This window comes from Podarcis raffonei, chromosome 1 (genome assembly GCF_027172205.1).
Source record: "Podarcis raffonei isolate rPodRaf1 chromosome 1, rPodRaf1.pri, whole genome shotgun sequence".
Classification (NCBI taxonomy): domain Eukaryota; kingdom Metazoa; phylum Chordata; class Lepidosauria; order Squamata; family Lacertidae; genus Podarcis; species Podarcis raffonei.
The window spans coordinates 106,490,525-106,514,141 of NC_070602.1; the positions used below are offsets into that span (position 1 = coordinate 106,490,525).

General features: G+C 40.7%; 1 protein-coding gene across 1 annotated transcript in view; it reads right to left on the bottom strand.

The window, feature by feature from the left end:
- PLA2R1 (phospholipase A2 receptor 1) overlaps positions 1–23,617 on the bottom strand; it is a 54,656-nt gene that overhangs the window by 19,944 nt on the left and 11,095 nt on the right. Inside the window, exons 7-16 of the mRNA XM_053407937.1 lie at positions 21,966–22,154; positions 20,229–20,386; positions 19,092–19,199; positions 12,655–12,764; positions 8,367–8,536; positions 5,705–5,922; positions 3,956–4,101; positions 3,109–3,193; positions 1,174–1,306; positions 160–195 (exon numbers count right to left, since the gene is read on the bottom strand). Coding sequence (XP_053263912.1) covers positions 160–195; positions 1,174–1,306; positions 3,109–3,193; positions 3,956–4,101; positions 5,705–5,922; positions 8,367–8,536; positions 12,655–12,764; positions 19,092–19,199; positions 20,229–20,386; positions 21,966–22,154 — 1,353 coding nt within the window. The remainder of the gene's footprint in view (positions 1–159; positions 196–1,173; positions 1,307–3,108; positions 3,194–3,955; positions 4,102–5,704; positions 5,923–8,366; positions 8,537–12,654; positions 12,765–19,091; positions 19,200–20,228; positions 20,387–21,965; positions 22,155–23,617) is intronic.

Consider the following 23,617-nt stretch of genomic DNA (forward strand, 5'->3'; position numbering starts at 1 on the left):
ATGTCTTTAAGGAAACACAGAAAAACCTTTTTAAAATTATGTTCATTAATATGTATACAGTATTTCATAAAATGATACTGTTGCAGCATGTGTCAATAAAACAAACAAACAAACAAACAAACAAACAAACAAACAAACCCTCCCCTCCCCACCTCATACCATGTATATACCACTGCGGAATCCTTGGTTTCACACCTGTAACAGAAACAACGAATAATTTGTGCCACTCATGCAATAGGCTTTCACAGAAATTCTTTAACTATAACCCTCCCTTTCTTAAGTATCTTTTGCTAGGATTTCATTACCAAATGCTCATCAACAAAGAAAACTTCCAAACTAATGAACAATACAAGCGAGCTACATATACTGCCTTGTAATCTTCAAATCCTGGTAACTGTGATTATGTTCTGCTGGTGCTATGAGTGAGGATGTATCCTGCCTGAGGACAAGATTAAGGTAAAGGGAAAAAGGTAAAGGACCCCTGGATGGTTAAGTCCAATTGAGGACGGTTATGGGATTGTGGCGCTCATCTCGCTTTTCAGGCCGAGGGGGACGGCGTTTGTCCACAGACAGCTTTCCGGGTCATGTCGCCAGCAGGACTAAACCGCTTCTGGCGCAACGGAACACCGTGAGCTGGAGTGCACAGAAACTCCGTTTACTTTCTCACTGCAGTGGTACCTATTTATCTACTCACACTGATATGCTTTCAAACTGCTAGGTTGGCAGAAGCTGGGACACAGCAACGGGAGCTCACCCCATCATGCAGATTCGAACTGCTAACCTTCTGATTGGCAGGCCCAAGAGGCTCAGTGCCACCCGCATCCCTTAGCTCATCTAACCCAGTATTCTCTACTCTGACAAACAGTGTCTTTCCAGGATCGCAGGCATGCTACCTCAACCTTTTGTATCTAGAGATTCTGGGGACTGAACCCAGGTCCTTCTGCCGGTAGGAACTGGCAAGGCAGGTCTGTTCACCTGCGTTCCTGGTGTCACACTCTGGATTGGATCCCCACTGACTTGCCGCCCATAGTGCATGACACTGGGAAGCCAGGGGAGCAGCTCAAATATATTCTGCATGCAAGGTATGCACTCTACTGAGCCATCACCCCTCTTCTTTATAAAATAGTCATAGCCACATATAGTGAAATATAATTATTAAGCTAGGTTTTTTACCTTTCGGTATTTTGCATATCCATTCACGCTCAGAACTGCAGTGTAGCGGCAAGACTGTTCCATTAACTGCATACGCAGCACAGCTCCTCACATTATCTTCAATGTAATTGTTTTCTAAAAAAGCAGATGCAACCTGCCACAGAACAGTGCATTAAACTGAGTTATGATACACAGACAAAGACGAATACTATTAGTAAGGAAAAGACTTTTGTACAGGTTATGCTCCTTCTTTTTTTATGTATGGACCGTATTTGTTTATGGTCACCCTAAAGGACACTTCTCAAAGTGCATTGTACATGTTAAGTTGTGGATGAACATATCAGACGACACAGCGATTCTTCAAATAGCTCTTGTTTATTCATAGGCCAGGACAGAACTGAACTGAAGGGTTCAGTCAGCCTGCTTATATAGAGCTCCAATACAATGTAACTGTAACAATTTTCTAAAACTATCCAATCACTGAACGTCACTTTCGATCCCTTATTTGCATAACTATCTACAGTATCCCCCTGCTGGCCCAGGGTGAGAACTTCAGTACATAACAGGACACTTGGCCACAGACACATGGATTGTGTCAGATAAGATGAGCATGTGTGTATGATAGCACTATCTTTAAACTACATGGAAGCAGCAAGCAGGTAGAGAAGTGTTTCCCACCTGTGTGATCCCTAAATATGAATAGCAACAAATGCTGGGTGGTTTTTAATTCATCGTTGGTATATAGAGCAAGGGGTCCACAACTTTTTTGGGCCCAGGGAAACATTTGGACAAGTGGCAACGGTTGTGGTATAACAAAATATCCCTTTAAAAGAAGAAAAATTGAGAGCGGTACTGAAGATGCTCAGAAACAACCCCCAAAACAGGAAAAAACATCCCCATTCCCCAAACAAAACACAAACCCCATCAAAAGGCAGCCATCTCAACCAAATACCAAAAATCTCTCTTTTTTAAAAAAAACACACCAAACAAACCACAGGGGCAGGTACGTACCCAAGATGCTGAAGCATTTATGTCCCCAATGATACACCATGACCCTTATGTTTATTATTTTATAGTAGTCCAGTCATCTTAGTGGCCCTACGATAGTTCCCCCTATCACTTTCATTCTGACTCTGCCGTTTTAATTTCCCTTTGATTACATTATTTAAAATCTCTTTCCTTAAGATATGATATATCAAGGCAAGGGCTGGTCAAAGTTTAAAGTGTACTAAAAGATATAGGCTGCATTTGAATGCAACACTAAGTTCAAATGCATGAACATGCTGGCTCCCCTGGAAGAGAACATTTGCTTTGCTTTCTGCCAATCCTTTAAGCTCAGCAGGCATGGCAGTTAGCCAAGGTTTGCCCTACCATTACAGTGTGTGGCGAGGAGGCAGCTTAACCACAATCTCATGTTTGGATGTCACAGCAAGCTAAAACTTGGCTTAGCTGCCATTCTGAGCTAAAAGGACCAGGGAGGGGCAAAGTGAGTGTGAGCTCCTCTCTGGGAATCAGCAAATTTGTATGGACCATGTAAACTGTGGCTTGACTTACTGTGAAGTGTGACCCAGACCACAGACTGAATCTTGTTTTGAATGGTCAGGAAGTTTATCAATTGGTGAAGCAGGCAGGTGTGCAGGAAAAACAAGTTGTATCTAATGGTAATTTTGACTTAGTGGAAAACTTTTCCTCTTATGCAACTCAGGCCATCCAATTTTCACTGATCCCACCTACCTTATATAGCTTTTCTCTGATTCTGTTCCATTGGATACTAGAACCTTTAGAACAGGGTTTTTTAGAGGTTGAATTGGTAGGATGGGTTAATGAAAATTGGTTTCCCTGCCTTGCATGAGCAGAAATGCTTCTTCATACAGCAAAGCCACCACTGGAAACAATCTAATTTGTTTTCTACTATTTAGAGCCCATTTCAATGTAATGAGGGGAAAAAATATTTACAGGCGTTCCATCAGACCACTCCCAGGATCCTCCAGTTAATGGGTTCCTTTTGTTGAGTCCAATCCAGAACTGTCTTTCTTCATCACTATGATTAAAAACAAACAAACCCCAGAAGACAGATGAACACTGTTAGCCACTATTGTACCTTTGCACACATCAGAATAGGATGTGTGCATGGAGCTGAGGAAAATTGACTGAATTGTTTGATTCACTCCTGAGTTTTCTGAAAGGGTGACCCAATTCCTGACCTTTTGAAAACAGGAAGCAAACAGCATGCTACAAGCACATAGAGAAGCCTTAATTGGTTTTAAGGAAAAGAAGTTGCAATTTTTATTAGAGGAGCTTGTGAGTAAAGAAAGGCAGTGCTTAACACATTCGCTTCCTGATATTTTTACTATAAATCAGGAGTGGGAAATTTTGGCCCTCCACATGTTGTTGGACTACAGTTTCCATCAGCCTTAGGCCATGCTAGCTGAGACTGATAGGAGTTGTAGTTCAGTAACATCTATCTGGAGGGCCAAAGGTTTTCCCATCTTTGCTCTACATATTACACCCAATCAGCTTTTCTTGGCATTATTTGTGGGCTGAAATCCATTTTCTCAGATGCATGTGGTGTCATCCTCACTCAGTGTGGCCAAAAGACCACAAAATGCAGAAGGTAAAGTCTTCCGGGTGAACATTATTTTCTACAACTTACACACACTGTATGATTACAGCAGAAATATTCTAGTCTATTCTTAGATTAAATTCCAAGTTCAAAAGATCTGTATCTGAAAAGAAATCGAGGGAACAAACACTCATCTGATTTCCCCTCTCTTCTGCAGAAGATAGTCAACGGAAGACTTACACATGAAACATGGTGTTCAAAAGTTTGCTCAAGAAATCCTCTTCAAAGGCATGTGTAAAACTAGCAAGATGTGCTCCAAAATCTTGACACAATGCTTCGGCTTCATCCCAAGCCCTTTTCATCAGTACTTTTTCACTGTGAAATACCTGTGCAATAAAACAAATACCCCCCAAAAAAGTTTGATTTGCACATTGTCAAAATACTATGGAGGGAAGAGAATACAGTCATACCTCGGGATAAATATGCTTCAGGTTGAGCGCTTTTGGGTTGTGCTCTGCGGCGACCCGGAAGTAACTGAGCGCGGTACTTCTGGGTTTCACCGCTCGCGCATGTGCAGATGGTCAAAATGACACCAATCGCATGCGCGGAAGTGGCGAAATGCGACCCGCGCATGCGCAGGCGCGCTGTCGCGTCTTATGTTCCATTCGGGGTGCGAATGGGGCTCTGGAATGGACCCCGTTCGCATCCCAAGGTACCACTGTATACAACATATACTAAAAAAACTACAAGCCTGTTCTAGAATAAATAAATTTCTCTTCTTTTGTTATCTACAAACATATCACTCCATGCTTTCCAACATTCCACAACTAAAAAAAGAGATGTGTCCTGTCATGTGTCACTGCCTGAGCTTGCCCCAACTATTATATGTGGCTAAAGGGTCTACTTTGCTTGCTGCATGTTGTATTCATTTACCCACTCTGCAATAGTTTTGTCTAAAAGCTTAGGTGTTATTTGTTCTTTTTGGTAAAAGATACAGTATTAAAAAAACCCAAACTGCCTGGCGATATTCTATCAAACTTCAAATATATATCTCAGCTTCTGCAGCATGTGTAACAGCAGGCTCTCCACTGCATAGAATCATAGAATCATAGAGTTGGAAGAGACTACAAAGGCCATCAAGTCCAACCCCCTGCCAAGCAGGAAACACCATCAGAGCACTCCTGACATATGGTTGTCAAGCCTCTGCTTAAAGACCTCCAAAGAAGGAGACTCCACCACACTCCTTGGCAGCAAATTCCACTGTCGAACAGCTCTTACTGTCAGGAAGTTCTTCCTAATGTTTAGGTGGAATCTTCTTTCTTGTAGTTTGGAACCATTGCTCCGTGTCCGCTTCTCTGGAGCAGCAGAAAACAACCTTTCTCCCTCCTCTATGTGACATCCTTGTATATATTTGAACATGGCTATCATATCAACCCTTAACCTCCTCTTCTCCAGGCTAAACATGCCCAGCTCCCTTAGCCGTTCCTCATAAGGCATTGTTTCCAGGCCTTTGACCATTTTGGTTGCCCTCCTCTGGACACGTTCCAGTTTGTCAGTGTCCTTCTTGAACTGTGGTGCCCAGAACTGGACACAGTACTCCAGGTGAGGTCTGACCAGAGCAGAATACAGTGGCACTAGTATAAATGCTAAAGCACTAGTGGCATAGTGCTTTAGCATTTATACCTATGTATTTAAATGCACATGAGACAAGTTGCATCCTTCCCAACTGAAGCCCTGGAGGGGTAGTTTGTTCCTGGAGAATGGCAACTTGAGCAATTCAAACTTATAGCAGTTTAATAAGGCATCTCAGAAGTAAAAAATAGGAACAATGTGTGGATGTTGTTTTCCCAGGAAAACCAGAACTGTCCATACTAAGTAGGGCCACTTGAACTTTGTGTCTGGCATATATTATACTATTTATTACCCCATCATGGATTCCTAAGTTCATTTCATTTGAGTTTTCAGTGAGAAATTTGTCTCCCTTTTCACCTTATAACAGCTGAGCAGATTGTGGTCCAATTCCCATCCAAACATGCAAGAATTAAAAGTCTTCTCAAAATGTGATCCTTCATTAGGGTCATTTTCTCTTTGGTATTTAGCTTTTTGCTTACACAGTGACATAGCCTTGAAGCTTGTACAGTTTTTCACTTCCCAAACACCAAGAGGTCCCTTCTGTCGTTGCATAACAACACACCCTCCAGAATGCCCTATAGTGGGGTGGGGGTGGGGGTGGGGAGAGAAAGACATTTTAGCGGTATCATTTTTTTCTTTACAAATGTGGAATTTTTTTTGTTGGATGGTAGGTTTTTCCCTTCCAAAAGACAGAAGCAGAAGGAAGCCATTTTCAGATGTCATGCTTTTACTGTTACCAAATGTGATGTTTACATAGTATGACCACTTTTAATTTTAATAGCCATAAAATAAATAAATAAATTTTGCTTTTTGTTACACTGGTTCTGAGTGATACCTAAGGCTTATTTCATTACATCAAACACGCAGTGCTACCTAAATAAATTATTTGTTGTTGTTGTTTAGTCGTTTAGTCGTGTCCGACTCTTCGTGACCCAATGGACCAGAGCACGCCAGGCACTCCTGTCTTCCACTGCCTCCAATAAATTATTACATTTACTAAAACAAAAATACTGTTCAAAACATTGCAGGCATTCTTCATGCTGTTACTACTCTGTGTTTATAATGTCCAGTTTTGGAAATTTGAGCTTTATTACCTATTAAGTAAAAACAAAAATTGTGGTGGGCAGGGAAAGAAAATTATTACTAATCCCTAATTGTAGCCATTAACTTATGATTCCCAAAATAATATCTAAATACCATAGTTTCACAAAAGGGAACAAAAATTATTTTAGGAGTCCAAGAGGATAAGGATCAATACTTTCCTCCCCTATGCTTGGGAAAGTATCTAACCCTGCTATGCTTTGAAGGTGTGCCTGCATAACTACTATAATTTAAGGCTGCAATCCTGTGCATGCTTAATATGAGAGACAGACAGAGAATTACTTTATACAATGGAAGTCTTTCTAGATAAACTTACAGAATTACATTGAATGTTGGCAGTAAACTAATTTACAACACAATCTTCACAATGCCTATGCAGAAGTAAGTCCTGCTGCATTAAATGTGGCTTACTCCCAGAGTAATAGAGTCACAATTGCAACCTTATTCAACAGTTTCATCTATAGTGCATACACTGAAAACATCTGGGAACTGAAGTAGGCACCACTAGAACCAGATGGTTTAAGTTCTTATGCTACAAAAATATGCCAACTCATCCAAATAACTCAGTACCTGGCCATGTGCCTTTCTGCCCTCCCCTCTGCTATCTCCATCTGTCTGCTACAGACCTGATCCTGTTTTCTACTGGATTCAAGATCGATGTCTTGTGTTTTAGATATATTGTTTGGAGGTTCTGCAAGGTGCGCATGAAACTCAGACATAACAACTTGCACCCAAAGCAATTCCCTCTTGAGAAACCATAATATAGACAGCAGCTTTAGTTATCTGGGGAAAGGATATAAGAAACACCAAATAACTAGGCTTTTTAAGTCTGTGAATATATTTCCCTATAGTCAACCAGTAGAGGTCACTGTTGAAGGACAAGAAGAAACCTCCTCCATAATAAACCAGGCAATGCTTGTCCTTCCGGCTATAAGAAATGAGTAAGTAAATGAAACTACAGAATGATGCAACTTTAAATCACTGTGCATTACTAAATGGGGACAGAATACAAAGAGAGAGATGTTCGAAGGGCTGTCTCAAGTGGATAAATAGCAGCTTGGCAGATAACTTCAAAAGCCTACCAGCACAAAATATAGTTTTCAAGCCTTTTAGTTCTGCAAGTACTTACAAGGCAATTTTAATGGTGAAGCTGCTAGCAGACTATTTGCCCACAAGAGATTGCTAATCAGGTTAAGTGTATGAGCAGCTAACTGTAAGAATGGAATCCGGAAATTAAGGCTGCCATTCCAAACACACTTTTGAGCCATGTGTTTTAAATGTTGGCTAAGGCATTGTCTTCCAGATGCTGTCCTCTATTATGGGGACTGTAGTACAGCAGCTGGAAGATACCATGAAGGCTATCCCTGGTATCTAGCAGGCTATCAAACACTTAATTTGTTGTACTTTCAGGTTCCATTATCTTGGGGTAAAATTTAATGTTATAGGTAAAGGTAAAGGGACCCCTGACCATTAGGTCCAGTCGTGGCCGACTCTGGGGTTGCGGCACTCATCTCGCTTTATTGGCCGAGGGACCCAGCTTCTGGGTCATGTGGCCAGCATGACAAAGCCGCTTCTGGTGAACCAGAGCAGCGCACAGAAACGCCGTTTACCTTCCCGCCGGAGCGGTACCTATTTATCTACTTGCACTTGACGTGTTTTCAAACTGCTAGGTTGGCAGGAGCAGGGACCGAGCAATGGGAGCTCACCCTGTCTCGGGGATTCGAACCACTGACCTTCTGATCGGCAAGTCCTAGGCTCTGAGGTTTAACCCACAGCACCACCCGCGTCCCATTTTAATGTTATACTCTGGCCCAAATTAAGACATCCTGGTAATAAGCGGAAAGCAGAAAGTGAGGAAAAGTGGCACGTTTGCTTCAAGAATCAAATATTAGCAAGAGCTATAAAGGTTATAACTCACTAGGTTGATATTTTCCCCAGTTTGTATAGGTCAGACGATGAGGCTTCCCATCTTTATTTAGCCAAGTGTATTCTCCTGTATTGTTGAGGTCTTGCAGTGCTATCCAAAAATAAAGGTTATCCGTTTTCTCCATGTTGTGAATCATACTGTTGAGAAAAGCCTGTTCAAACCTTGAAAAAATATGAAATAAAAACAAGGTATTAGATTCCTTACATCACATTTCAAGAGGCACCCCCTATTCATCCTTTTGAGCAAGACATAAAGCAGTATAGAATCCTGTTGAAACTGAACAAATGACTGTGGTACCTTGGGTTAAGAACTTAATTCGTTCTGGAGGTTCGTTCTTAACCTGAAACTGTTCTTAACCTGAGGTACCAGTTTAGCTAATGGGGTCTCCCGCTGCTGCCGCTCCAGAGATTTCTGTTCTCATCCTGAAGTTCTTAACCCAAGGTACTATTTCTGGGTTAGCGGAGACTGTAACCTGAAGTGTCTGTAACCTGAAGCGTCTGTAAACCGAGGTACCACTGTACATAAGAACAGCAGATGAAGCACATTAAGTGTCTGGTTTTTAATACTTCACTAGGGGCAAATGGTGGGCTGTGATGCAGAGGCAAGCCTCGCTAGAGGAAACCTGTAAGTTACTTCAAGAAAAACAATATGCCAGATCTCCCTGGCTTAGATCTCTTGGAATGCAAGTTCAAATGGCCGCTTGCTCAGGACATGCCTCTTCTAACTGGCATCCTGCTCATGCCAGGAGCATGCCGGCTTTCAGCTCTACAGTTCTACATGGAATCACAGAATCATAGAATCGTAGAGTTGGAAGGGATCCCAAGGATCATCTAGTCCAACCCCCTGCAATGTAGGAATATGCAGCTGCCCCATATGGGGATAGAATCTGCAACCTTGGTGTCCTCAGCACCATGCTGTAACCAACTGAGCTATCCATGACTTGGGCAGCACACATTAAGAGGGCATCTCTTTCTCCAACTACAGTGGTACCTCTGGTTAAGAACTTAATTTGTTCTGGAGGTCCGTTCTTAACCTGAAACTGTTCTTAACCTGAAGCACCACTTTAGCTAATGGGGCCTCCCACGCTGCCACCACACAATTTCTGTTCTCATCCTGAAGCAAAGTTCTTAACCCGAGGTACTATTTCTGGGTTAGCGGAGTCTGTAACCTGAAGCGTATGTAACCTGAAGCGTATGTAACCCAAGGTACCACTGTACAGTTATTCTTTTAAAGGTACAGAAGAGGCTGCTTTCAGTTGGCATGATTGGTGCATCATTCAAATAAGACTATGCAGAAAGCCATCCCTGGTGGTTGTTCTATATCTCTGTAACATGCTTCCTACATAGGTTTGTAAACCCCCATGTGTGGAACATCTACCAGAAACACTGCAAGACTATTTTTAAAAAAGTGATCTTGTCCTGCGACCTTGTGAGGTATGGAAAACAGAAACCTAAGATCAGCCTTTCTCCGTAGTACTGCCTAAATTACTACTATGGAATTCACCACCCGGGGAGGTCAAGGAAGCCTCTGTACTTTGTGCACTTAGGTAGCAAGTTGAGGCCTGAACTAGACACAGTGTTAAATGCATCCTTACATTTGCACCTGTTATGGGAACTGATAATTATTGGGATCTCAGCAGACGGGGGCAGGGAGGGGGAAGGATGGAACTCTTTCTTCCCCTGGCTGCATTCCTGATGAAAAGCATTCCTTCAAAGCTGGTATTTGTGCTGGGAAGAAATTCTCAGTTGAGAGCAATGGGGGAAGGAGGTTTCTTCCAGTGCAAATAATAGCTTCAAAGTAGAGTTGTTGGTTTTTTTTATTAAAAAAAAAATCAGGACAGCAGCAGGGGAGGGGAGGGTTAAACTCTCCCTCCCCACCTGCCATGAATTAAACCTATGCACATTTAAAGCACAGAGTTTATAATGAATAAAAATGTGTTATCATAATCAACATAATCAGATGGACAAACAATGATCAGCCAGATAATTAATAATAATAATAATAATAATAATAATAATAATAATAATAATAATAAAAAAAATATGTTATTTACACCCCGCCCTCCCCGGGCTCAGGGCGGCTAACACCAATAAAATCACAGTGAAAACATAATAGAGGAAAAAGAGGGCGGGACCAATTTAAAATACAGGTTAAAATGCAATTTAAAATGCAGCCTCATTTTAAAATAGCCGATAAATCAAGACCATTAGGGGAGGGAAACATAAGGGTCAGACTGAGTCCAAACCAAAGGCCAGGCGGAACAGCTCTGTCTTGCAGGCCCTGCGGAAAGATGTCAAGTCCTGCAGGGCCCTAGTCTCTTGTGACAGAGCGTTCCACCAAGTCGGGGCCAGTACTGAAAAGGCCCTGGCCCTAGTTGAGACCAATCTGGATGCCTCCAGAAAGCTTGCAACTGTTGGAGAAATTTTAAAGACTGGAGGCACTGGTGGAGGAAGAGGGGGGCGGGGGGAGCACACCGCCCCTGGCACCACGATCCCAGTGGGGGGGCCATCGCGGCTGTCCCCCCTTGTTGTGGGTGCCACGCCCCCGCAGGCAGCGTGCCACACCCCTGGGATGTGTGCCAGCCATGCCCCCATCTGCTCTCCACCCCCAGTGCCAGAGCATGAAGCTCCACCACTGACTGGAGGTATCCCTCCCAGAGACCCAAAAGGAAAAGATGCACACTGCAAGTGAAAAGATAGGCTTTTAATTGAATACAAACATACAAACAGCCTCCTGAAAAATCTGAGAGAGGCTGCAAAGAACCACATCCAAAGCAATGTTTCTTATACATTTCCTTTCCCATAGAGATTCCAACCCATAATCTTCATTCTAAACCAAGCGGAGATCCTTATGCTCTTTTGCCTAGCCCACTCCAACCTTGTCATTATAATAGTATGTAACCACACACTGCCATCCTTCAATGTTTGATTTAATTAATTACTGATTAATTATGCTATTCATTACCTGTCTACAAACGCCTATTCATAATAACCCATGATTAATACATCCATTCCCTACATTAACCTAAATTCAATGATACAGTCCCACCTAGCCGATCACCTTTCATGTATTCTCAACTTTTCATTATTTTACGTTGGAATGATTTTCACATCACAATGCAGGATATGCTTGAAATATACTGGGGTGTGTGCGTGCGTTTCTACTAGGAGAGATTGTTGAGAATTCATACATGGATTGCTAAGCAGCGCTGCTAATGTCAAATACGGAGTTTTAACAAGCAAAATGGAATCCTAACAGAGAGATAAAGGGAGTTGGGACATTATCCTTCACAAGCAGGGCATGAAGCCAGAATCCCTCCCCTGATGTTCTGCACCCCAGCCCTCCCCCAACTGGTATTCAAATGAACACCTCTGTTCCTAGAGGCTCAATTTAGCTCAATGGGGAACACGCACTGAAAATATCCTGTCCTTCATAAATTTGTCAAAGCCACAAATATAATTAAGGCTGCAATCCTATACACACTTTCCAGGGAGTAAGTCCAAATGAACTTCATAGGACTCACTTCTGAGCAGACAGATTAAACTGAGTTGCCTTCAGTGTAGTACTAAGGCAAACACTAAGTCCGTGCAAGGATTTCTCATTGCACACCAGTACATCCCCCCCCCCTCTGTTCGACCCATGTACCCTCTAGATCTGTTCTGGAGCAGATTTCAGGACAGCACAGGGCATATGTGGGAGGAGAAAGGGGGGAAATCCCACTGCGCCAGCACTAAACCCTGCAATAGTGTAAGTATTTAATTGAATACCTCTCATTGTCTGGGGCTTACTTCAATTTAAGAATAAAGTGTAACGAAAAAGAGAAAATCGCATCATCTAAGTAACCAGAGAAAACCTGTTACTGGAGTTATTTCTTATTGTTTCCATATGGCGAAACTGGGTTATTAAAACGAAAACCGAACAATGAAAATAGTTTGCATCAAATAGCTGCATGTGAGCAAATGAGTATATATTTGTCAGGATTGTTAGCAAACACTCCCCGGCTTCCTGTAATGAAGATGGTGTAAATCAACCCTGAAGGAATTAAAATGTCAGAATTCTTGCATGCATGAATAATTGCATGTCACTGAACATTTCAATCTAGCAAGTAACTGATTAATTCAATCCGGTTTTCATTTTGACTCAAGCAATAACAATCAGAACATTTTATTTCCGTCAGTTTTAGCTATTGATCCAGCATGGTTCTTCCATTTTCTTCTCCAGTGTCATAAGAGAATTAAAATACTGTTGTTGTTTTAAATTGTATGGTAGAATTAGGTACCTGTTCATTATTGTTGCAAGTAAAGGACAGTAATAGCCACTGGAGGAGTGTTCAAAGCTTCGAGGAGTTTTGTCCACATGGTAGCAATATCCACCGTGCCTTTCCCATCCCTTCAAAAACAAACGTTGGTTATTGTAACATATGGCATATTATAAACATGAACTTATCTATAAATAATTCTTGGATGCCACCCAAGTAGGTACCAGAGAGACTACTGAGGAAGGGAAGGAACACTGGAGAACCAATGACAGTCAGAGTAGGCAAGAATAGTCAACACCATGCCCTCCCGATGTCATTGGAAAATACCTCGGCTGGTAGAGCATGAGACTCTTAATCTCAAGGTCATGGGTTCAAGCCCCATGTTCGAGAAAAGATTCCTTCATTGCAGAGGTTGGAGTAGATGACACCCATGGTCCCTTCCAAATCTACAATTCTATGATTCTATGACTACAACTATCCCTGACTATTAGACATGCTGTACTAGGACTGATAGGGAGTTGGAGTTTACAACATCTGGAGTGCACCATGTTGGCGATCCCTAGAGTAGGTGATGCTGGCCTAGATGGGTAAAAAGTTTGAGCTGGCAAAATCGGCTTCTTTTGTTCCCTTTCTATACATGCATTTTACCCACTCATCATGCAAATATAATTCACACACACACACACACACAGAGAGAGAGAGAGAGAGAGAGAGAGAGAGAGAACAGAATCCATGCATAGTGAAATCTATTCAGGACACAGTAATTTCAAGGGGAGAGTTAAGCAGAGCCTAGTGGAGAAATGATATACGCATTTAATCAGAAATAAGACTGATGGTTCAATGCGGCATGCTCTCGGGAAAATGTACATAGGATTGCACTGAAGTGTTTAACATTGACTGGATTGTGACCACACTGCATCTTGAGAAGAAAGTGTCAAGATTCAATGCAAATATAAGGATGATAAAGATGGGTATAAAGAGTGTGTAAGAAAGGTAGAAAATTGAGAGTTATTTTGTTAAATATTTAAAGACGTTTGGCTGCTTAAAGCATCGAGAGCTGATGAGGAATGTCAGGTCAGTGGGTAAGTATTTCATTATTTTATTTAATCACTCATTTAAACAATTTATATACCACTCAACTACAATAGTTTCTAAATGGTGAATAACAACAACAGCAACAGCAGCAGAAACAACAAAATATGCTATCTATCTGACTGGTTTGCCCCAGCCACTCTGGGCGGCTTCTAACAAATTAAAACATTAAGCGCAGTAAAACATCAAACATTAAAATCTTCTCTATACAGAAATATATTGAACCTGCTTACTGAACATCATGCTGACTCAGTTTGTATTATTGAAACCTATCCCGATCAAAGGTTGGTGTGAACCTATCCCAAATGAGCTCTCCAGGCTTTCAGGTTCAGCATCAGGCTCAACTAAAGGAGCAAAGAGGGTGGAGTCAGTGTACCACCTCTCTGATTAGCAACACAGACAATGGCTAACTTTGAGTGCGCTGGGCTTCCAAGACAGAATAAGGATTTAGTTTGGTGAAGAGCTGTGGCTCAGTGTTACAGCATCTGCTTTGCACACAGAAAGTCTGTGTCCACAGCATCTCCTAAATCCCTGGACAGCCTCTGACAGTTAGTGTAAATAATACTGAGATAATGGACCAGTGGACCAGCACATTCCTATATTCCTATGATGTAAGTGTACTGACTAACTCATTACCTAATAGTCTCCCTACCTGAGCTGACGGGAGTGGTTTTCAGTGTGGTGTTGAAGGTCCCAGGTCCTGCGTTTTAGTTCTCAGCTGGACATGGAATTATTGCTGGATTTATTAATGTTGTGGATATATGGGATGTTTTGTATTTTTAAAAATATTATCGCTGTTTAAAGTTGTGTTTTTATTTGTGTGTAAGCCAGCTGGAGAGCGTTCTTGCTCATAAAGATAAGCCTCTAAATTAGTTTTAAAAAATAAATAAGCATCCCTGGAAGAGTGCCATCCCAGCATATCCTGTCAATGTCATGACCTCATTCACTAACAAGCCCTATAATTTGAAACAGCCTACAGCCAAACACTTAAGCATTATTAATTGTATCAAATACATACTGAAATGTTATAGAAACTCGGTGAATTAGGGTAGACTTTACATGGGAACTCTGTTCAGTGCAGTGCAGTAGGCTATCAACCTCACACTGAAATAACAAGAAAACTATTATTGAATTAAATACTAGCCTTTGTATATTTTGAGAGAGAGAGATGGGGAGACCATTTTAAATTAAGGAAGGTAGAATTTACATCTGGCTGAACTATTTCTCTGAGTATTTTAAACTGAAACAACTAGAATTGCCAATGTAATATTATACAGTAATTTCCCAATAATTCTGGTACCTCTGTCCAATTAGAGATAAACTTGCAGATAAAGGTCATTTTTTATGTGAATTGTAATACCGTCAAACTCTTATTATTCATTGCACAAATTTACCTTAACTCATCAAAGAGTAGTTCCATATTAACTTAATTTAATGTTACTAAACCTCCTTCTCCAATCCTTAAATTATGTTTTGCCTTTGATTTGTATGGATGAGGTCCTAGAAGGCTTTTATCCATGCTATTCTTTTACGTTTCTTACCAAACTTCAAAATTGGTACCCCATTTCTTCAATGACTCTGGTAGGAAATTGTTAGTTTAGGTGTTGCCTAGAAGGCTCTTCAATACTAAGAATCAGGACCCCAGTCTCTTATAGAAGTTGAAAGGACTAAATCATTGCTTCCCAGTGACTGCAGTGAATGCTTCCCTGTTGTGAAAGAGAATGATAAAGCAATGCCCAAGTGGTAGTCCACATGTCTGGAGCAACTGAACTGTTGGAGCTTACTTCCAGTAATATGTTTGGTATAGTAATATTAAAGCAGCTTAACTAAACTTGGCTGAGGAATCACGTAAGAAGGGACTGGTATTTTATTTAAGTTCTGGTAAGGCAAAACTGTCTATCAATTAGTTATTTCAGCTTACTTCTTTTAGATGAACTTCAGGGGTCATTCCAATTTTTGTTTGCAAATAAAAACAATACTTTCTGACTTAAGCAAAGAATCTTTCTTTAACTAGCTATGGAGCTATATCTACTGTTGTCTTTGCTCTGGTAACCTCTAGGTTAGATTACTGCAATGTATTATACGTAGGGCTGCCTCTGAAGACGTTTCAGAAACTTCAGCTGGTGCAGAACTTGGCGGCCAGGTTGCTCACCGGGGCAAGACGGTCTGAGCATATTACACCGATCCTGGCCCAACTACACTGACTGCCAATTAGTTTCCAGGCCCAATTCAAAGTGCTGGTTTTGACCTACAGCCTTAAATAGCTCAGGACTGCAATATCTCTAGGACCACCTCTCTCCATAGGAACCTATCTGGACCCTGCCCTGAGTTAATCATCTGAGGCCCTTCTTTGTGTACTTCCTTTATGAGAGCTCTGGACGATGGCAACATGAGAACGGGCCTTTTCTTCAGTGGCTCCCCTCTTTGTGGAATGGTCTCCCCAGGAGGTCCACCTGGAGCCTTCATTATACACCTTTAGGTGCCAGGCGAAAATGTTCCTCTGCAACCAGGGCTGATTAACACCTTATACCCCTTTTAAATGTGTTTGTGGGAGGAGGTGTGGGGAGGGGGTTTATTGGTTTGTGGTTTTCTTGTTCTTGTTTTTATTATATATTTTGTGTTTTTTATATTTTGATTTTATGTTGTGAACTGCCCTGAGATCTATGGATGAAGGGTGGTATATAAATTTTAACAACAACAACATATGTATTGGGGATTATGTAGAACCTTTATCTCAATCATATTATTAGCATGAAAACACATCTAAAAGCTTTGTGCCTGTGAGTCCTACATTTTTCACCAAAGATAAAGGCATATACCGGTATCTGTTATTACAAGAACTTATGATTCTTTATTTGCAGGTTACTTTCCAGCCCCACCTGCAAGTGAATAATTTTTTCTCTTCCAGCCCAGCTTGACTTCAAGCCAGGAATGCAAAGGAAAAATTTGGAGTGCAAGTTTGAGTGTGCTCTCAATTCTTCTTACATTTATCAGCAGCATGAAGTTCTAAGCCACAGCTTGAACTTTCCTGCGCCTGACATTATATATGTCAGACCAGGGAAAGTTGGGTGTGGTTTGCCCCAAACAGACTGGTAAACCAACCTTCAAGGTCTGGTGGGCCTAATTACACCTGCTAGCTGACGATTACCCACCAGTGAACTACTGGTGGACCTTATAAGAAACTGCTCTGTTTAAGAGCCATTTACGATTCTGAATATTCCAAGTCACAGAATAGAGACACATGATAGTTGTACAACAACTAATTGTGTGAATCATCACCAAGTTTTAAGTTTATCAGCTCAATTCAATCAACTAATTCCTTTCCCTGGAATTCAATGGACCAAACTGGATTAATTGGTTACAGCATTGGCTACTTACATAAAATTCTGACATTTCAAATTGTAAGTATTGTGACCCTAGTTTAACCCAAATGTTGTCAGCTTCAAAAAGCAACATTTCTTCCTTTCTTCCTTGTCAAGCATCTGACAGCTCCATGATGCCATTCCAAAAGCTGGCTTAGGGAAAGTGCCTAGATAATCACTGCTTTAGTGTTTAGACAGCTAGCTTAAGGAATTTGACCTCAGTAACAAAACATTTGCCCTCTGTTAGCAGTTTATAGATTAGGAGAAGGGGGGAACAGTTTGTTGAATTAGTAATAAAATCACATGGCATATGGCCAACTGAGCAATGAGCACTTTGCTGCAGTGTCTAAGAAAGATATAGAATCATCAATTTGTCAGAAATATCAAAATGATTTTAAAAAACCCAATCAAAGCAAATAAGCAGGATAGTCTTCCAAGCACATATGCCTGAAGCCAAGAACAAATGACGGCACCAATGGGTTACGAACTTAGAGATACTGACATGTATCTCATAGTCACAAATGAAAACAAAATGGATCTGGATCTGGATCCTCTAATTTTTACTCTAAAATGTCAACTAAACTCCTGGCTAGCTGTGCATCGACATTAGAATTGAAGAAGTAGTTTCAGATTGGAGTGGCGACATTCAGTATTATGAATGACAAATGGAGGCAGAGTTTTCAATAAGACATTCAGCCCAAAGGCTGCTTGTGAATGCAAGAGTTCTGGTGCTCAAATAGGAGTTCATGCCAATGAATGGCTTCTCCCATTCAATGAAGTGTCAGGGAAAGGCCCACATCCTCATTATGCACACAGAGCTGTCCAAATATTGCAGCAAATTAGAAAGCACATGCTTGCTGGCAGACATGTGTGCATGGCAGACCACCTGCAAGCAGGAAAATGAATGGGGTGTTGCTCCAAACAGTCTCACAAAGTTAGCAGCTAACTTCCAGAATGTTAAACTTTATCATCCCATTCAAAAATATATGTGACCCTTTACATTAACTTTATATTCAAAGACTAGGCAGAGGGCATATCAGCATATATAAACATGAAGGTGAGAAATCAACTATTCATACCACTATGATGGCTACCTGTGTCTCACTGGGTACTTCTTAGAGCCTCAGTTGTCTTGAATTTCAATATTTCAATATATTAAATGGTCACTGAATAACAACACTGATATATTTATAGACAACTTTCACATACACACCCCAAATTAGAGAAAGCAAATGATATAAATTAATAATTTTCGAAAGAGGAAATTTAATAGCCAATTAATCCTAGTGCCCATGTATGGATAGACGGTTAACACAACCTTCTATGTTAAAGAAACAGTTGTTTTCAATCCTGTCATTCCTCTAGAAACAGTATAAAAGCCACAGGCAAGATTAAACATCATAGAGCAGTTGTTATTTGTACAGATGGTCGACCAAAGTGCCGTGCCTTTTGATGTAGAAAGTTAGAAGAACTGCATTCAAAATCGCTGACAGAGCAAGTGACCCACAAAAGGAAAACTTCATGACCTCAATCCATAAGCGCTCCAGCATGCTTACAGAGATTCTGCTTCAAAGTGCATGGCAAAGCCTGCCAATCAGGTGATCAGTGGTGCCTGCAAACCTGTTTTTGACTCAGACATGACTTTACCTGCCCTCCCACCTGACGTCATATAGGATGATGTCATATATGACGATTTAGGGCAGGTGGCCATGGCTTGGCCAAACGGGGAGGCAAACCAGAGGCTGCCCACCCCTGATCTATAGCAGCACAACTTGTTTTGGAAACTGGAATTTTGTTAATGAAGCAGTGCTATGCATATTTACCTGAAAATAAATCCCATTGGTCTCAGTAGGATTTGTTTCTGAATAAACATACATAAGATTAGACTGCAAATTGGGAAAAGGTGTGAAATTCTAAATATGCTTGAATTCCTATCCAGATATATTCAAACACTTCCAATGTTTACTATTTTAAATGAGGCATAATTGTTTGGTTTAGACTTACTTCTGGGCAGCCTGATTCTTCCTCTGAAATGAGATTTCCAACAGTTCCTGCTCTTTTACAAATATAAAAATATATGTCTTTACAACTTTTAACTTTCCAGCGTCCCTCCTAGTTAAAAACAAACAGGAAGAATTAATGAAGCTTAATATGTCATTATTTGGGGGGGGGTATTAGCTCATAACATGGGAAGGAAAACTGGTGGTGGTTTGCTTTTTGTTTTTTTAGAATATTAAAATACTTTGATTACAAGTAGGAGTTGTGCATTCTGCTAGCGTTTTTAGATCCCCCATAGAGTTTCATACTGTTAAGTGCATGAGTAGTCTCTACTTGACTAAGCAAATGTTCGTTAGATGTGACCTTAATCTGTATGTGTGTTTGTGTGTATACGTGTGCGCACGCACACACATATTAATAATAAATGTATTAAATAAAATACGATAAATTCATGTCAAGGCATTCGTATTTCAGCTTCCACTGCTTGTTTACCTATTTGCCTCTGGAATTGTCTCAAGAGCTTGATGAGCTACTCTGAAGTGTCAGAGTATTTCCCGATATTGTAACGGGTCAAAGCCAAACAGTGAAGAATTGTGTTTTTGCAAAATGTTTATCTCGGAGGACATCTCATCTACAGCCTGAGGATAGGGGAAAACTGAGTGGCCAAGTAGAAGGTTATGAGACTAGGAGAGGAAAGTAGAAACCTAAAGGACAGGAAACGTGAAATTGGAATAATGATTCTGAAAAAAAAGGATAGGTAGAGCACTCAAAGCCCTGAGATAGTGCAGGAGGGGGAAAGAATGGAACTGAAAAACCAGTGGGCCTACAGGGGAAGAAGGTTTATCAAACAGCCTAAGGAGAGGAGAGCTGTGCCTTATTAACACACATTTGGACTGGATAGACAAGGTAATTGTGGACGAATATTGTTCCATTATGATTTGCTGTGTGCATGAGAGCAGTCATTATATTACTTGAGAATCATCAAGCAAATAGAGCTCTCAGAATATTCTACTTCTGAGGCATTGCACACATAATGCAGCAAAACAAAACACACACAAACAAAAACCACCACTTCTAGGACAGAAACATTTACAAAATATTATTATTTTTATATATAAAAAAGAGAAAATAAATAAAACATACATATTGCTCAGCTGAAACACAAAGTTGATTTCCCCCCTGATGGACATTTGGCTCTTGTTTGTGCCAGTAAGTGAAGGTTACTGGAGATCCATCAGACCATTCAAACTCAACTGGGGTCTTATGACTGCTCAGTCCAAGCCAAGTTTCTGTCATATTTTCTGTAGTATACAATTAAGTGCATTTTAAGATGATTTGGACATACCAGGTCATTTTTGACAGCACAATAAAAACACACACACAAAGTTGTCTCCATATTTTAGTCTACTCTTTTGCAACCTAGACAGGCCCCTAATTTGATGCCCTGTCCTAATATGCAGGTGAACTAATGTTTTGAGGGCTGCCGTACGTCCGGAATTTCCCAGACATAGCTGGAATACGGCAGTCGGAAACAGTGTTTGGGCAGAAATCGCTGATCAGGCCAATCTTGCGTAGCATCCTGTTTGCCACAGAGGTCAATGGGGATGGCCTTTGGGAATATGAGGGTAATGCCACTCTGCCATTGTTGCTCCCCAACAACTGGTGTTCAAAGGCACTGGAAACTGCCTTAAGGGCAGGATGCAAATGTGATACTTAGATAAGGAAACAAACATCAGGGTCTGTAATCATTTCTGCATACAGAAGCTTTAACTAGCCGAGGAGGAACCTCAACATGAGCGGCCATGTGGGTCTTGTACATTTTCAGTGACAACTCCTCCTCCTGCTTTGAACTAAGCACATCAGCCTGGAACAAGGGCGGGGAAACATCTCAGCCTGAGGGCCACATTCACACCTGAGTAACTTTCCAAGGCTCACCTGCCAGCAGTGGGTGTGGGCAAAGGCAAAAGGAGGCGGGATCAAAGTCACATACATACGCCAATCACACACCTCCCTCTACACATACATACCAGGATTTCCCCGAGGGGAAATTCAGTTTTGCTGATGTATTGATCTGTGATTTATTTTGTGCTTGTTTTGTGAATGTAATTTAAATGGATTATATTATGCAGTTTATTGATATAATATTTTTAAATATATCTAGAGAGAGAGCACAAATAAAAAATAATAAGTGTCCCTTCCCTTTCTCTTTGTCTCTCTTTCTTCTTCTTCTTTTCAATTTTTATTTGCATTTTCAAAAACATGCAAACAGAGAGCATATTTAACCCTTCTCCCCTTCCCTTGTCCCACTAACAACTTCATACCAAATACAGCATGCATACATATACCATATGACTTCCCTTCCACACTATTCCTGGTTCCTTTGCTTTTCTACTACTCCTCGTAATCCACATCTTTTTAGCCATCCAATTTGTTATCTATTAAATACTCTATCTATTTCAGCTCTGTTGGATTTACTCAAGACCTGCTAAGCTATGTATTCGTCTATACTGGTTGTTAAAATATTCAATAAACATTGTCCATTCTTCCTTATATTCCTTATCTCCATTTTCTCTTATCCTGTTCGTCAGATCAGCCTCTTCAGCATATTTGAACATTTTACGCTGCTATTCTTCCTTACACTGATATTGCTCCTGAGCTGCAGGTTAGGGGTTAGCGCAGGTACGCCCTCTTGGGGCCCTAAGCCTTTAGCAAATTCCTGATGATGCCAACTTCTGACACTGGCCTCCAGTGGGGTTTTTCTATCGACTTTGGGTTGGATTGTCACACTTGACAAAAAGGAATTCAGTGTGGCTGCCTTTAAAAGGAAAATTGTCTGTACCTTAAACCAATGTTTAGTGCACATTAACTATGAGAACTCACCATATTCAAGAAGATTAATGAGCATCTCTGTATCAGCCAAAGAGGTTATGCTAATGAGTGTGCTATTATCATCCTGGCAGGAAAGCAAAGCTTCATTCCAGTTTTTTCCTTCTTTATAAAGTTTATAGCAGTAACGATTATATGGATACCAATTATAGTCACAGTCGGTAGGATAAAATTTCCACGAATCTTTTCAATTAAAATGTACAGAAACAAGGCCATATTAACCAAATGAATTCTTTCCTAGTCCTCATAAATCTATTTATGCAATATACATGCACATATATAATAGCTCTTTTCACTATTTCTTTTTTTTAAGAAAAGAGAACACATTTGCCTACCAAGAACTAGCTACAGTGCAAAAATGTGTTATATGAATATGTTTATGCATGCATAAGCACCCCCCACACAAAGAAAGAAAATAAAATTGCCCTAAGAATGTTCGAGAAGTTCAGTCTTTGTGAATTCTGACATAATCTGACCTAAACCACACCTTCCAGCCAAATATGCAGATTGGAACATACGCTACAATCCTAACTCCATTTATTTCCAAGTAGACATAGTAAAGACTTTTTTTGCAAACCACTTTGAGGTTCTTTTACAGTCAAGTGGCATCTAAATTTTATGAATACATAAATAAATAAAGACTGCCGCCACAGTTACCCATCAACCTTTGAGCTTCCTGAACATTCCAATGCAGTTCTCACTCAATAAAAGTATCAAAATGATTAAAAAATTCATGAGTTAAAAAAATAAATTGGATTTTCATACAGATTTTTTAAAACTTCGGGTTAATGTAGACTTATGGGTCAAACAGAACAGAAACAGACTGATTTACCTATACTGTTACCTTTCACTGAGTGTACAGTAGTACCTCAGGTTACATACGCTTCAAGTTACATATGCTTCAGGTTACAGACTCCGCTAACCCAGAAATATTACCTCAGGTTAAGAACTTTGCTTCAGGATGAGAACATAAATCATGCTCCAGCAGCGCGGCATCAGCAGGAGGCCCCATTAGCTAAAGTGGTGATTCAGGTTAAGAACAGTTTCAGGTTAAGAACGGACCTCCGGAACGAATTAAGTACTTAACCCAAGGTACCACTGTAATAGGGCATACTTCTGAGTACTTTGTGTAAATAGTGTTCATTAACAACCAATGCATTACTAACAACATACAGGTCTCAGCTGTATTTGTCTATATTCTGGAGCAAGACCCTAACAGAAGGGTGGAGGACATTTGGGCCTCCAAATGCTGCTGACTCCAATTCCCGCCAGCCCCAGCCAAAACGTCCAGTGGTCAGGGGTGATGTGAGTTATAATTCAGCCACATTTGGAGTGCCACAGGTTGCCCACCTCTGACCTAACAGAATAAAGAAAAGGTTGCTGAAATTAACATCTATTCTAAAATTATAAACCTATGTATGCTTCCACATTTTGGGTTCCATTAAAACTCTAGGGAAAGCTTTGTTAGTTTTAGAAAGCTTAAACCATTGTAAAGGCTCACAAATTCTTTCAGAAGGGGAGGGAAAAAAATCTGTTTGCTTGTTTGCATACAAAAACAACCTTCTCCGGAATCTGCACCAATAAGACATACAGTGGTACCTCGGGTTAAGAATTTAATTTGTTCTGGAGGGCCGTTCTTAACCTGA